General features: G+C 49.3%; 1 protein-coding gene across 8 annotated transcripts in view; it reads left to right on the top strand.

Annotated features, from left to right (window-relative positions):
• MBNL3 (muscleblind like splicing regulator 3) overlaps positions 1-14,016 on the top strand; it is a 107,871-nt gene that overhangs the window by 26,831 nt on the left and 67,024 nt on the right. Inside the window, exons 1-2 of one of the 8 annotated variants that reach the window (XM_019521281.1) lie at positions 5,945-6,430; positions 7,113-8,120. In XM_019521281.1, coding sequence (XP_019376826.1) covers positions 7,947-8,120 — 174 coding nt within the window. In that variant the 5' untranslated portion in view covers positions 5,945-6,430; positions 7,113-7,946. Of the gene's footprint in view, positions 1-5,944; positions 6,431-6,493; positions 6,705-6,935; positions 6,999-7,020; positions 8,121-14,016 lie in introns of those variants that run through there. The other 7 variants (XM_019521280.1, XM_019521279.1, XM_019521278.1 and 4 more) reach the window with 7 other exon arrangements.

The following is a 14,016-nucleotide window of genomic DNA, read 5'->3' as shown; positions in this document are numbered from 1 at the left end:
CCCCCCCCCCCCCACCTCCCTGCACGAGGGCGTCTTGTTGCAGAGGACCCCACAAGTCAATCCAGGACTCCAGCGGGTCCTGCGGTCTTGTTTAGAACAAGACTAAGTCATTTCTTAAATAGCAATGTTCTTGCAAAATATTTGGCTTCGTTAAAGCAGATCATGCCAGACAGTTGCTGACGTTGTGCCTGTGGAAATATTTAGGAGAAGATTCATTTGCACAGGCTGATTGGGGAGGGGGAAGAGTTTTCCGCTACCGTATCCTGAGCTTTACTGTGCTCAGGAAGGGGCAGGACGAGCAGGCTCGTGGGTTGCAAGTGGCCCGGCCTGTTGATTGGACTCCCGGGTCCCAGAAGCAACCGAGAAGCAAATGCCCTGTGTTTCCCTTCCTGGGTGTTTCCTGCGGTGACTGTTTGCTGTGGCGTGTCCATGAATATGGTGCCCGTGTGTTCCTGTGAGGTGGGAAATTAAATTCCCCAGGATGCTTTTTTGCATCTGCATTGGAAATCTGCTCCCTCTCCACACATACGCACTTGATGGTGTTCGTCTCTGCGGTTCCCCAGCTCCCATCCTTCTAGGTGAGGTGGGTGTCCGGCTTCCCTTGGATCATTTTGGCATTGCCCCAATCAGCAGGAGCCCTAGGGATGGCAGATTTTGCTCCCCTGTCTTCTCCTGGGTTTCAGTATGCAGCCCTGCAACCCTGGAGAGCACCAAGCCTTGATCTTCAAGGGGGTTGTGAATGCTTTTACAAGGCATTTATGTGGGACCTTCCGAAATGTGGTGCCGTGCGGAGCTCCAGTCTCTTCCCCTGGGGAAGGAGGAGGTTTTTCTTCACAAGGTGCCAGCGCCCTGGGGAGCCGCATGTTGGAAAAACAGCTCCTTGAACGTGGAGTCACAAGCGGGTGCAAAAAAGGCGATTCTGAGCTTGGTGCATCTGGAGGCCACGTTTGCCCCTATGGTTTCTGCAGCCCATGTCCTGCTCACGTGGCTTTGCCATGGCAAGACTGTACTTCTTCTGCTGGCTGGGCGTGCAGAAAGCTCTGGGCTGGATTGGACCATTCAAAGCCCCCAGCCGCTGCAGTTAGACCTTGAACGAAAACTTTTTGGGCAGGGCCGCGGAGGAGAAAGTTGCAAATCTGTTCCTTTTTACAGGGAGCTGCTTGGCGAACAAAAGAGGTTTTATGTCTTGTTCACTGCTCAGGTCTACCTTAAATTAAGTAAACTGTTCCCCGAGGGGGAAAATGTCCAGGTACAAAATGTTCACAAAGGAAATATTCAAAGTGTCTCTCCAGTGTCTAAAGTGTTGGCTTAAACAAAAAAAAAAAAGTTAAAGGCAGGGTTAAGATAGAATATGATTTCCCCTCTTAATAGCAGCAACAACAACAAAAAAAAACCCCTCTCTCAAAGGCAGGGGCAGCTGGTTCTGCCCCGTATATGTACACAGGCCAACCGTTAACCACAAATATCTTCTAAATATAGGGGAGCTGGTGTTAAATCTCCGGCGGTGCTACTGTGCGCGCTTGGCGTTGCAACCCTATTTGAGTCAATAGGAGGTCTGTTTGCAAGGGGTCTGTAGGGAACTGAAGTCTAAAAAGCTTTAGCATGGGCCTAAGCCTCCCCCAGGTGCAGGATAACTTCAGTGTCAGCTTCAGTTTTTTGCAAAATTTGGGCCTGACCAGTTGGCGTCTCCAAAACTGTTGAGATCCTGGCTGCTTTGCCCTGTGTTTTAATGAGAAACGGGTCCAGCAAGCGGTGCTGGGACATTGCATGCCCGTCAGGTCCCAGGGAGCCGAGGTGGCCAGGAAGAAAGGTGCTTTTTCCCTTCCCACGAACTTGACCTGGAATCTCCCTTTGCACCTGGATTCCCATGTTCTCTGGCCTCCAAGCCAGTGCTTTCACCCGTAACCAGGTTCCCCAAGTAAAATGCTGCCCCATTGCACTTTGCCCATGCCATTGAGGGCTCACAAGGAGGTACAACTTGGAAAAGGAGGCTACAGTTTTATCTCCGGTATTTTGGCATGGAGGAAGCTTTTGCAGCAAAGGCAACAACCAGGGGGAGGAGGTGATGGAGGCGTGCAAACCTCATTGAAGTTTTGTTTGGCTGAGTTGAGTCTTTTTAGATTCAGTTCCCCCCACCAAAAAAAAAAAAGAAGAAACCATTTTATTTTCTATTTAATCTTTCCTCTCTCTAAAGCATCTGTGGCCTTGGGAAGTATTTACAAGAACCTAGCACTTATTTGGAAGCTTTTCTGGTACTGGAAACATTAAAGTCTCGTTATTGCAGTTGCCGGATGAAACGTTTCACTGTTCGGGGATGTTAAAGGAGAAGTGACGGGAGCATCAAGGTTTCGGGGGGAGGTTTGTGCCCAGCAGAAGGCGATGAAATAGAGTTGTAGAGCTGTCTAGCAGCCCTGGGGAACAGGCAGAGCCCTTGCTGGTTGAGCTACTTGTAATGCTTTATAAAGAACGGTGCAACCCAAGCTGTGATGCTCTGATGTGGGCTAGTAATTAAGGTAGTGACCTGACCAGTTAGTGGAGTCAACAAAAAAGCTGGGAATGTCTTTTGTTTCAGTGTCAGTGGGCGTTTAACCCATTACTGTTGGCTTGGTCCACGCTCTTAACTGAAGAGAAACTCCAAAGTGGATAAAAACTGTGCGTCTGTCTCAAGGCAGGTCTAAAAGCCGATCTTACCGAGCTGGTAGGATGGGTTCTCAGCCGTTGCGTTCCCGTGTTTTGCTTGAAGTCATTCATTCCTTTTGACAAGATGTGTCAACTCGAGGATTAAAGATGCTAATGAAGTGGCTCACACAGTATGCCTTTTGCGTTTCATTCCCCATTTTGTTTCCCCCAGTGGCTTTTCTCCGCCTGACAAAAAAAAAAAAAAAAATCTCAACAGCTCTGCCTGGTAGGGTTAGCAATTAGGATAAATTGCTCGTCTCTTCTAAACAGTGCAAATGTGACCTGGAAATGGTGGAGGAATGGTAAATAGGGAACCCCACCAGGCAGTTTACACCACGGTGTTTGTTCAGGACGGAGCAGCAAGTTAAACGACGTCGCGCCTGCAGGGGAGCTGCCTGAATCAGCCCCGTTGTATGAATCACAGTCTCCGCGAGCTCTGCTGTTGGGAAACGTGCACACGAGCCGGTGTCCATCAAGGGGGGCAGGGGGTGTGGGGAATCCTTGGATGGGATCAGTTACATGGAGAACAGGAGGGATTTGACCGCTGAGCCATCTGCTCCTGTGTCCTCGTGCCACCTCGAGCTGCTGTCGCGTGCTCGTCCTGCCGAAGGCATCCCTGACCTGACCCCTGCTTGGACAGATCGACTCCACTGGAGTCAGACTGGGGCCTTTGACTTCCGTCGCGAGCCTCCGGCCCCCCACCGCGTTTTGGCTGGTCGTGGTCTCTTGCAAAGCCCAGAGGGCCTTTATTTGTTGGAATAAAGCCTGCCAGCTCACCTCCTCGCTGGGGTCCTCGTCCTCTTCTTTGGCAGTTGCATCCAAATCGGTCCATTGGGTAACCTGGGAGGAGAGTTTTGCCCCCGGCCTGGCATAGTTAGCAGCAGCTCCTTAACCTCGGCAAGGCGAGAGCTACCAAAAACAGTGCTTTATGACTTGTCCTGGTTTTCTCATTCTGTGAACCTTTGTGGGGGGCAGCGCTTTACCCCTCACATTGCAGAGGGGAGGAAAAAAAGATCCTTTGAAGGGTGCTGAGATGAGCAGGGTGTGAGGAGGCTAAGTAGGTGAACGCAGGCTCAGGCTTGTTCCTGCCTGGCAGATCTTTTACCCCCAGTGCCCAGCCCCTCTGCAAGGCGGTGAGCATGGTAATATATAAATCAGGTTTTGCAACTGGGTGCCATTCAACTCACACTAGCAAGGGAGGGGTGCCTCCAGTCCAGAAAAGTTGAGAGGTACTATGCTAGTCCTTCTTGACCGGCATTCATGCCATGCTATTCACAGGTCTGAAGCTGGTCTTATCAAGGTCAAGGGGACCGCTGTAGACCCAGTGGTATAAGCACTAAGGTAACAAGCCTTAATAAGGTGTGAACAGCTGAGCAGAGCCCGAGTGCTGACTGTGAGTAACCGTGTATCTAGCAGTGGAAACAGCCGAGTGGGGGCTGTTAGGCAGGAACGAGCATGCTGGTTTACATTGGCTTCAGCGGTGCCTTTGCTGTCAAGATCAATGACATTTGGGAAGTGGCTGGTTCTGTTTGCACAGTTGAAAGCTGCCTGCTGTATCTGCAGGCATCTGGAGTGGCTCCTACTGCACTTGCTTCAGGGTGTGGTGGCAGAGCGGTCCCAGCATCTTGCTGCAGCTCTGGAGGGGTGAGTTCAAGCCTAGCTCTGGGCCTGCATCAAAGGCTGTCCCCGGCTGACCTAGCTGCAACTGGGTCGATCAAGCCAGGGAGCCAGTGGCAGGCAGACACAATGCTGGCGACATGAATTTCTCAGAAAACTGCTGGCTACAGCACCTAGCACGTCTTCAGCAGGCAGCAGAAGAATGGTGCTGCCCTCCCTAATCTCGTACGTGCCCACGTGAACGTGTAATATCCTTCCCTTTACATTGCTCTTTCATTAGGAAGAGCATGAGACAAATGACTTGTTGTGCGTGTGTGTAGACATAGGCAGACAAGGTTCTTTGCGTAGATGTGATCTCTTTTATTTGACCAAATAGATAGTTGGAAAAATTGTTCTTTGCAAGTTTTTGGGCACTACATGTGTGTCTGTAAGGGCACGGTTGCATGCTAGGGGATCTGCAGGCTGAAAGGAGCTGTGCAAACGGACAGCATTCATTAGCTGGGTAATTGCAGGTGGGCAGTTTGGGCGCGCGATGCTCCGGTCCATAAAGGAGTATGAGACAGCTCGCATCCACTGCCGGCCAGGGCTGGGGCCAGCACCACAGCTGCGCTTGGAGGATCATTCCTAAGAGCATTCCACCCCGACCCCACCCGTGGCCGACCTGTGCCGGCTTGTTTTTGGGAGCTGCACCCAGCTTGTTCGGAGCTGTCTGGGAAGAGGTGTCTGTGCGCCTGTTCCTACGTGCTGAGCTGAGCAGGATCAGGAGCGCAGCCGTCAGCAAGCCCCATGCAAATACAGAAGTGCAACGTCACAGTTGGTAGGGAGAGAGCCTCTCCATCCCGGACCAGATTAGTGTGGTCAGACCTTCCGTCTCCTTTCCCTTTGAAGTTTAAAAGATGTCAGTAAATCTCGACTTTCACTGCCTCTGTTCTCCACCTGATGTGCAGAAATGCAGAGGCCCCGCTGGCCTATTGATTCTCCAGACCTCAGGCTGCAAAGAGCAGGGTTTTGTTTGGTTTCCAGTACTTTTGCCCCTGGCTTCACTTGGCTCAGATCAGACTTGGACTTTGCTTCTGAATGTGTTTTGTGTGCATGTGTTTTTAATGTCGGGCAAATGACAGAAGTGTCATCAGGGTATTTTCCTGCCCTTCTTTCACTGCATGTGTGCTTGACCTGGCAGCACGCTTGCAATGTGCTAACAAGTCATGACGGTGCATGGATCAAAATTTGGGGGAAAGCAGGCTTCCATTCCTTGTCGTTTTAAAGTTTGATCTTGGCCAGCATGTAGCTTGCCTGTGTGAATTAAAAGTTCATACAAAATGAGGGTGGAAGGGAGCTTAGGAGGTCACATCTAGTCCGACCCCCTGCTCCTAGCAGAGCCAGCCCCAACACAGCCGAGTGTTTGTCTAGCCGGGTCTTTAAAATGTCCAAGGATGGAGATGCCACCACCTTTCGGGTAACCTGTTACAGTGCTTCATACCTTCCTAGCAAGAGAGTTTTTCCTAATATTTAATCTAAACTTCAATAAATATATTGTTATGCAATATATTACGCCCCCCTCTCCCCCCCCCCCCCAAAAAAAAAAAAAAGAAAAAAGAAAAAGCTGCTTTCAGAAACTCTGAAAGAGCTTAATCCCTTCAGGCTTTATTAATTGCATCTAATATAAGTCTGGGAAATGCCAGGGAAGACTTCACGTGCTGCCTCACACAAAGGCTAAAAAGCAGCTGGAAGTCATTGATCGCACAGCACCCCGGAGCTGCCGGTTCTCCGAATCCATCCAGCCATTTAAATCGCCTTCTGCCTGGCTGTAAAAGGCAGCCGGTCACAAGGAGTTAATTCCTCTCCCTGCTTGGTGCGTGTCTCGAGTTTCCATGGCGGTTTTGCTTTTGATTTCGTGGAGTCCAGATTTATAGGCGTGCGACGGTGACTCAGGCCCTCGCCTTTGCACGCAGCCGGCCCTGTCCGCGCCTGCAGCCGTGTCCCAGGGAAGAACGGGTTAAGCAAATCACCGTAAGGATGCGTAGCCGTTAGTGCAGGGGAGCCGAAGCAAGGCCGTTCTCTCTGCCGTGCACGCTGCGAACACTGTGCACGCTGTCTGGGCTGAGAGCTTCCTACAGAGCGAGCGGGAATGTGTGTCTGTGTTTGTTTGGTTTTATTTTTTTTCTTTTAATTAATTAAATATTCTTATTTTTGTCGTTGTGTTTAAAAAGGGCAGACGGAGAATCTATTTCTTCTTTGTCTGCACCCCGCCGCCATGCCGTCCGCCGCGCTCCACCCTGCTCTCGGGGCTCCCCTATCTCTGTCTGGCTGCGTTGTGGCCGTGGCGTGCACGAGGGGGGAGCAATGCCGTCGCTGCTCGCAGTAGGCTAGCTTGCCTGGGGATTCGCGCCGCGCGGATGCAGGAGCAGGTAGGCCGCGCCCAGGCTCCCGCGGGGGAGCGGTGCCAGGGCCGGGCTGCGCCGAGAGCGCTCCCGAACGCACCGGAGGCCACAGCGTCAGACGAAGGCATTTTCTGTGCATTGGGCACAAAAACGAACGCCTGCCAACAGAGAGCCATGTGAGACACTCCCTTGCATTGGGCGGCTGCCCAGACGTTCAGCTGCAAGAGTCGATCTAATTGGTGGTTTCCTCTTCCCATGCGCAGCTTCATGTGGGAAATGCCCTTTTTTTATCTACAATGGCTGACTGCACTATGCCGCACTGTCAGTGTCTGGAGGTTTCCTGTTGAGATGAATGCAGTTTGTTTCTGAACGCTAGACTTTGCCAAGGGGGAGATGGTATTGTTTTAGCTGATTCTATTTCTCTTTTCCCCGCAGGTTGCTGAAAAGTGCCTTTCCTGAAGCCACGGCTGCTTGGATTTCTGTCTGGGGCTGCCTCTCTCTTCCCCGCACCCCCCCTTTTTTTTAATTTGGCGTTCGCTTGCAGTTCATCCCCTGACGGCAACTCGCCCATCCTCCCCCCCCGGCCCCCCTCCTCACCTTTTACACTCAGTTTGCTCGGCCATTTTTTTTTCCTTTCCCCGAGTATGTAGCAAATACTTTTTAATTTTTTGCACCATTGTACCATCCTTTTGCTCTTTTTGATGCTCGCGAATTGTCATTTTTAGAAGCAAGAAATAGAAGGGAAAAAAAAACAACAAACCGACCCAAGTTTTCCCCCTGAGGACCGAGACCATTCCACAAAGTGAAGTGCTGCCAACAGCCTATGTTTTTTTTGCAAGAATAATTGAAACCATTAACTGGAGAGCACAGAATTCTTTTGAAAGTCTGCCAGTTATTTCAAAGTAACTTCGGCAGTGGCACAAAATATAACACTTATATTTTAACTTCTACAATTGCACTTTTAGGAGCTGGTCTCTAATTTGAATTTTCAGTTCTTCTGATAAGATTTCTATTTTATGATTGGCTTTATGTTTAATCCTTGTTTAATCAAACGCAATTTGACTTAAATGAAAACCTAAGTGCTGATGAATAGAAATTTTACCAAAGCAACAAGTTAGTTCTTTCTTCACGTTTAACTTGAATTCACTTTTTTACCCTTTTTAAAAAAAAGAAAGAAAGAAAAAAAAGAAAAGAAAAGAAAAATCAGCCGTGATATCGTCCTAAAGAAGGGTGTGATTGCTTGCGTTTTAATTTTTTTTTGTTTTTAATATGGCTGTAAACGTTTCCCTGGTTCGTGATACAAAATGGCTGACTTTGGAAGTATGTCGAGAATTTCAGAGGGGGACTTGTTCTCGATCTGATGCAGAGTGCAAGTTTGCCCACCCATCACGGAGTTGCCATGTGGAAAATGGTCGAGTTATTGCCTGCTTTGACTCTCTCAAGGTGAGGACTGTCTAACATGTGCATTGCCTTAAGCCTCCTTTGCTCTCCTCCTCTTTCCGAATCGTTCCGATTGCTGGGATGGGAAAGGTACATATAGCAAGCGGTTGCAAGTGCGTGTCTGCCGGGAGGATGCTGCCTGGGTGGAATATAGCCCCTAAGGTCTGGACTAGCGACCACCCGCTGCCCCACATTTGCTTCCTGCAGTCTCATGCAAACACCCTGTATCCTTGTAGAGGATATCAGCAGATTGGGGAAAACCGTAAACTGAGCTGTATTTCATGTGTTTGAGTCAGACCCAGGTGCAGATGTGACTGTCAAGCTTCTGCAGGGAGGGGAGAGTCCTTTATGACTGTCTGGCACGACTGTCTCCGACATGGGAGAATTCAGATTGCGGATGGGAAATGAAAGTGAAATGAGGGAAGTGTAGAGCTGAAAACAACGGCCGAAGCTCAGTGCATGTCCAGAGCCCGTTGGCTGCCAAGGCAGGCGAGGTCTCTGGAATGTGGTTGCAGTCGATAGAAATAAAACCAGTGTTTTAGATAATTAACCAGGCTTCCCGGCATCACCGAGGCATACTGCACCACCATGCAGGACCAGCCAGATGGCTGAAACATTGAGGCCTGGTGCTTTGAGAGAGCCGGGGACGGAGGACAGACGTGCTGGGAGAGGTGGGGGGAGACGGGATGAAGGCGCATGCTATGCAAATCGTGGCTGAGTCAGAGTTAAGGCTTTTGCAGATCATCTCTCGCGTGTGGTTGACTTTAAAGCAGCATTTGCTTCCTGCATTCCCAGTCGCAAAGTTTGAGAGGAGACTTTGATACTTACAGAATCACAGGGCTTTCAGTGTCTTGGTTTCGAGTTGCCCACATTGAGATGTGTTAAGGGTGCCTGGATTTCAGAGCCAGATGAGGTTTTTTGGGTAAAGGCGATGTATCTTTTATTAGACCAAATAAATAGTTGGAAAAAATGTTTTCTTACAACATTTTGGGCGCTTGCTGAGAACTCGACTGCTTTTTTATTTCTGTCGACTAGCTTTGAGCAGGGGGTTGGACTAGATGAGCTCCTGAGGTCCCTTCCAACCCGTGCTTTCTATGAATCTACGAAAGCGTCTTAGGTTGGGCACAAAAAATATATGCAGCGACCAAGACCACGAGTTACCTTTGAAAAACCTCTGCATGTGTTGTTGGATTAGAAGGACTGTCCTGTTTAAGTGGAGCTGGTAATTTTGTGATCTTTAAAAGGTTTTCCTTGAATTTTGACTTTGGCCAGGTATGCTGTGGGTTCATTTTAATTGTTGGCCCGAGAGTTAAGAGGACCGCTTGCGCCTGAGTTGAGGCCACGACTAGGCCTGCTTTGTCATAGTTTTACCTCTTGTCTTCTTGCTTTTGTTCCCTTTCTCCAGGAAGTTTGTAGGCAGACAGGGTTCTTTGGGTATAGGTGATATCTTGTATTAGACCAGCTAAATAGTTGGAAAAATTGTTTTTTGCAAGCTGTTAGGCACAAACACCCTTCTTCAGGCAGAGGGCGAGTCCTGGAAGTTCAGACACATCATTTGCATTTAGCTTTGCTCCTGTTCGTTCGATGATCCCTTCGTTCTGTAGTGACTTTCAAATGTGCATTGACATTAGTGGCCTGCTGACAGCAAGAGACCGAAATATTTTTATCAGCAAAAAAAAAGTGAATGTTTCTTGTGCCCTTGAAACTTTTGAACCGCAGCCAGCAGCAGCACAAATATTTTGGGTAAAGAGATTAATGTGTTTACTTTAAACTTTCTAACATTCGCTTGCAAGCTAGAAGGAGCGCAGTGATGGGTGGTGTGTGCAGGGGGCCAGTATTTCTCGTATTGGACCACGTCTGAGAGCTACAGAAGGAGACTTTGGTCCAGGACTCCCCACCAAATGCCTTGTGCACGTGGCCTGGTTTTATCTATCCTGCAGTCGTCCATCCTTCTCTGCAGGTTGAGCTGGGCCCCCTTAATGGCAGTAATGCGCATTTTCCCACTGGTGAAGGATGAGGGATGCACCAGGTAATGTGGAGCCTGGCAGGGGGGGAAGGAGACCCAAGCTGCTGCTGAGCATTGGCTGTGCCTTGCTTTACATCCCTGCTCAGCCCGTGTTTCAGGTGTCATTAGGGATTGAATACATAAGGCATGCGTTGCAGCCAGGTCTCGACACCGAGCACATGCTCTGTACAGACGGTCAGCTTGGCAGGCAACTGAGCTGCAAGGGAAAGGGATCTCCAACTGCAGTCATCCTTGCAGGCTCCAGGGAAAAGCCTGAGCTTGGGGTGAAGGGTGTTGCGTCTGTGCAGAGCCCACCACGTGCCCGTCCAGGAGGATGGTCTACAGGGACCATCCCAAGCTCTCTGCCAGCTGAGCCGAAGGAAAGTGTCCCTCCCTCCACCAGCTTCCCGTAGCCAACTTGGAGACTCTCCTGAGAAGGGCCCAAAGACCTAACTGCCTAATGATGTGGTGAGGCACCCAAGACAGCAGTGACTTCAGGTTGCTGCTGCTCTGCTGGCAATTTTGTGGTTGCCGGTGGGAGCTTTTTCATGCGCCCCTCGATTTGATTGCCCTAGTTGCCACACCCTGGTTACACCCCCACAAAGCTCCATGCTGGGCATTACATGAGGAAGGCCGGGCCTATCCATATGAGGTGGCTGGGGCATTTCTGCAGCTTTCTACCTGCCAGGGTGTTCAGGGATCACTCTAGCCTTAAGCGGCTTGAAAAGAGGCCCTCTTTTTCCCCCCCCCCACGAATCATGCCTTGCAGAGCAGCTTGTGCAGCCATCCTTCCCTAGGTTTAGGAGGCCAAGCTGCTGAAAGGTGCAGTTCCCAACACCGCTTCTTCCTTTCCCCGCCAGGGGTAGGAATAGTGATAAGTAAACTGGGGAAAGGAATATCCATAAGTAAAATTAAGCATAAAACCAGCCATTAGCCAAGGGCAGGTCTGTACTGTTGGATGCCAAATGGTCAAACCTAGCCTGTTCAGTGGATGTACTAAAATGGTGCAGTTGTAGTTTGGGAAGCACAGAGGTGTCATATGGATTTGAAACACCAGCACGAGTGTTGTCAGGAGCTGGATAGTCCCTTTGTTTTGGCAGTGCTCAGTCCTGGGCCTTACTGGTCCTTAACCCACTGTGGTTGTTGCCTTTTTGAGACTTTCTCAGGCAAAACAATGAACTTTGTGCCCCTTCTCTGGAAACTGCCAGCTGGAGTGAGGCCAACCTCAGATGCCAGAGAGGCAGCTGCAGGTGACACCCCTGCTGCTTGTCACTTCTGCTTATTCACAGACGGACACGGCATCTTCTTCATGGTGTGGGGGCAGCTCCTGGCACCCCAAAATGGCCAGGTGCTTTTTAAAGCTCTGTCTGTGTTTCTGCAAACGCACCATTCCACCGAGCTTGACTTCTTTGGTGAAAGCATCCCAGCGAAGTCGTCTGTAGATGACAAGCCGCAGCTCGCTGGTGTCATACAGATCGGGGTCTGACGCTGCAGTCTTTTTCAACATCCACTTTGTGTTGTAACTCCATTTTCCACCAGTTTTTTTGGAGTCTGAGGATAATGGGCACTTTCAAGTGCATGTTTAGACCCTAACCTCATTTTAGGTGCATGTCTAGACCCTAATAGTGCTTATTAAGCTATGCATCACTGTCAGACATGCCCAGGTCAGATGCACCATGTCTAGTGAAAATGGACTTTGCATGTACAACCACCCAGTTGGCTGTAGTATCTCCTGGTAAAGATGTCTCTGGGAAATGAGAAAAAGGGTCTAGGGCAGTGATTTTCTACCTTCTCAGTGCCAGGGCACTGCTCTACTGCTTTCTGGAGCATGGCAGCATCCCCAGTTGAGAACTGCTGTTAATGGTCCTGCATGCTTCCCTTTCCAAGAGAAGTTTAGAGGGGGAGGGAGAGGTGAACTAGGAAGGACGACAGCCCAAGCCATCTGCTTTCAGGTTATCAGAGTCCCATGCAGCAGGGCTCCTTGTGTGCACCCCCTGACAGGGTCTCACAGTGCCCTGGTTCAGATCCACAGGTTTGTCTACACATGCACTTTAATGCACAATAGTCTATTTTACTGAGCATTAAAGCACAACTTTACAAAAGTGCTGTTAAGCTAATGTGCAGTAAAATAGGCTACTGCACCTTAAGCATCAGGTAAAAACTGTGCACATTTGTTACCGTACATTAAGGCAGCTCAGTGCATATTTCTTTAGGACTTCACATCGGAGGTACTAAATTTAATGCGCATTTGAAAAAACACCCTAATGCACATGTAGATGTGCCCCCAGCTCTAGAATGAATGTGTAGTATTTTCCATTCAGCGTTAAACCAATTTACGCTTGCTTTGTTCCTCAGATCCAGTGTTTTCCTGTGCCACAAGTGCAGTGTGCTTTATTAACTTGGCCTGAATTTTAGCATTTGCAACATCTTTGATAACTTCCTCAGCATCACTTTTCAGCTGAGTCCTATAAAAATTGGATTTCAGTCCCTAAATGGGTTTCATGTTTGTTTTTTTTTTATCATTTTTATGCAGCACTTTAGGGATCGTGGTCATAATGCTATCAAAAAATCTAGCACTAAAGTCCCTCTTGAACTGGTGACAGAGCTGAGAAACGTGTTGGCTCAGCTACCCTGTCCTCATAACCTTAATTATCCTGAGCTGTTGCTCTGGCAATCACAGTCCACGTTTCATATGAGACTGGGATGAGCTTTTTTATCAAATTGACGGGTGAAAAATGTCAGGTCAGGGCTTTGGTCCACAGAACTGCTGTCAGAGGCATTCAGGAATGTGTCTGCAGCTCCCAGCTCTCTCCCTATCACATATTTGATTTTAAAATCATCATGTTGTACCTGAAAAAATCACCTCTGTATTCTTGAGTGATGGGGGAGCTTGCCAGGATCCTATGGGCAATGGCAAGAAGTGATTTGTGGGACGTCTCAGCTCACACTAGCACTCCATAGCTCCAGGCAAGAGATGTTTCCCATCCAAGTTGCAAGGCCAAAGCCACCTCCTCTCTTGGAGCTCTTTATTATTACGACTTACAGCACCCAAGTTACTCGTCTCTAGTTCAGCCAACCCTGCCATCGGAGGGCCGTGACTGGGAGGCATCCATGGACCTTGTTGTTTTGCACTTACTGTGAAGAGCCTTAGGGCAGGGGCCTCTTAATTTAACTTCTGCGGTTTCTCCAACTCGTTATTCATATTTGCAGTCCAGGCGTGTGGGGAGGAAGCCATTTGAAGCCACCTGTCCCCTGGCTTCTGCTGAATTTTGCCTGCTCTCCTGCTCCGAGAAGCGGTTTTGTGTCCTTTTGACCATTTCCAGCTTTGGCCAAACAGCTGTTTCTCTTTATTGGAGACTGAATCTGGGATGCTGGAAGCTGATTGGTGTCCCCTGTTGTCTTGTAATGCCCCAGGTATTTGCTCAGTAGTTGCTTATCTGGACCGGTGGCGTTACTTCTCCGCTTGGCTTTTTTTTTTCAAGTCGCAGCCCCCAATTAAGCTAGAAGAATACGCTCGTCCTTATAACTTGGCACGTAATAGCTTCATGGCGGTGAGCGGGTGGCATGCAGCGTCTGTGCAATGCTTGTATGTCTGTGTGCTTATGTTAGGACCAAGCAATCCCAGCCACAGGAAAGGCAGTCAGTGGCCCAGGACTTGCAAAATGCTCTGTGCATCCCTTGGGCGCGAGTGTATCTTCCCCCTGCATGTCGTGTCAGTAGGACATATGGAAGACATCACAGTGTGGTATGAAGGTCCTGCAAGTCTGGCTCTTTGAGGAGGAATCTTTCCCAAGCGAGGGCAATGAAGGACAATTTTCCTTGGCAGATTTAAAAAAAAAAAAGGGGGGGGGTTTCTAAAAGCTCTTCATAGGTTTGGATTGGATACCGGGACTG

Source organism: Gavialis gangeticus, unplaced genomic scaffold (genome assembly GCF_001723915.1).
Source record: "Gavialis gangeticus isolate Ggan-Ray unplaced genomic scaffold, GavGan_comp1, whole genome shotgun sequence".
NCBI lineage: Eukaryota > Metazoa > Chordata > Crocodylia > Gavialidae > Gavialis > Gavialis gangeticus.
This window is presented reverse-complemented; position numbering and strand designations above follow the sequence as displayed.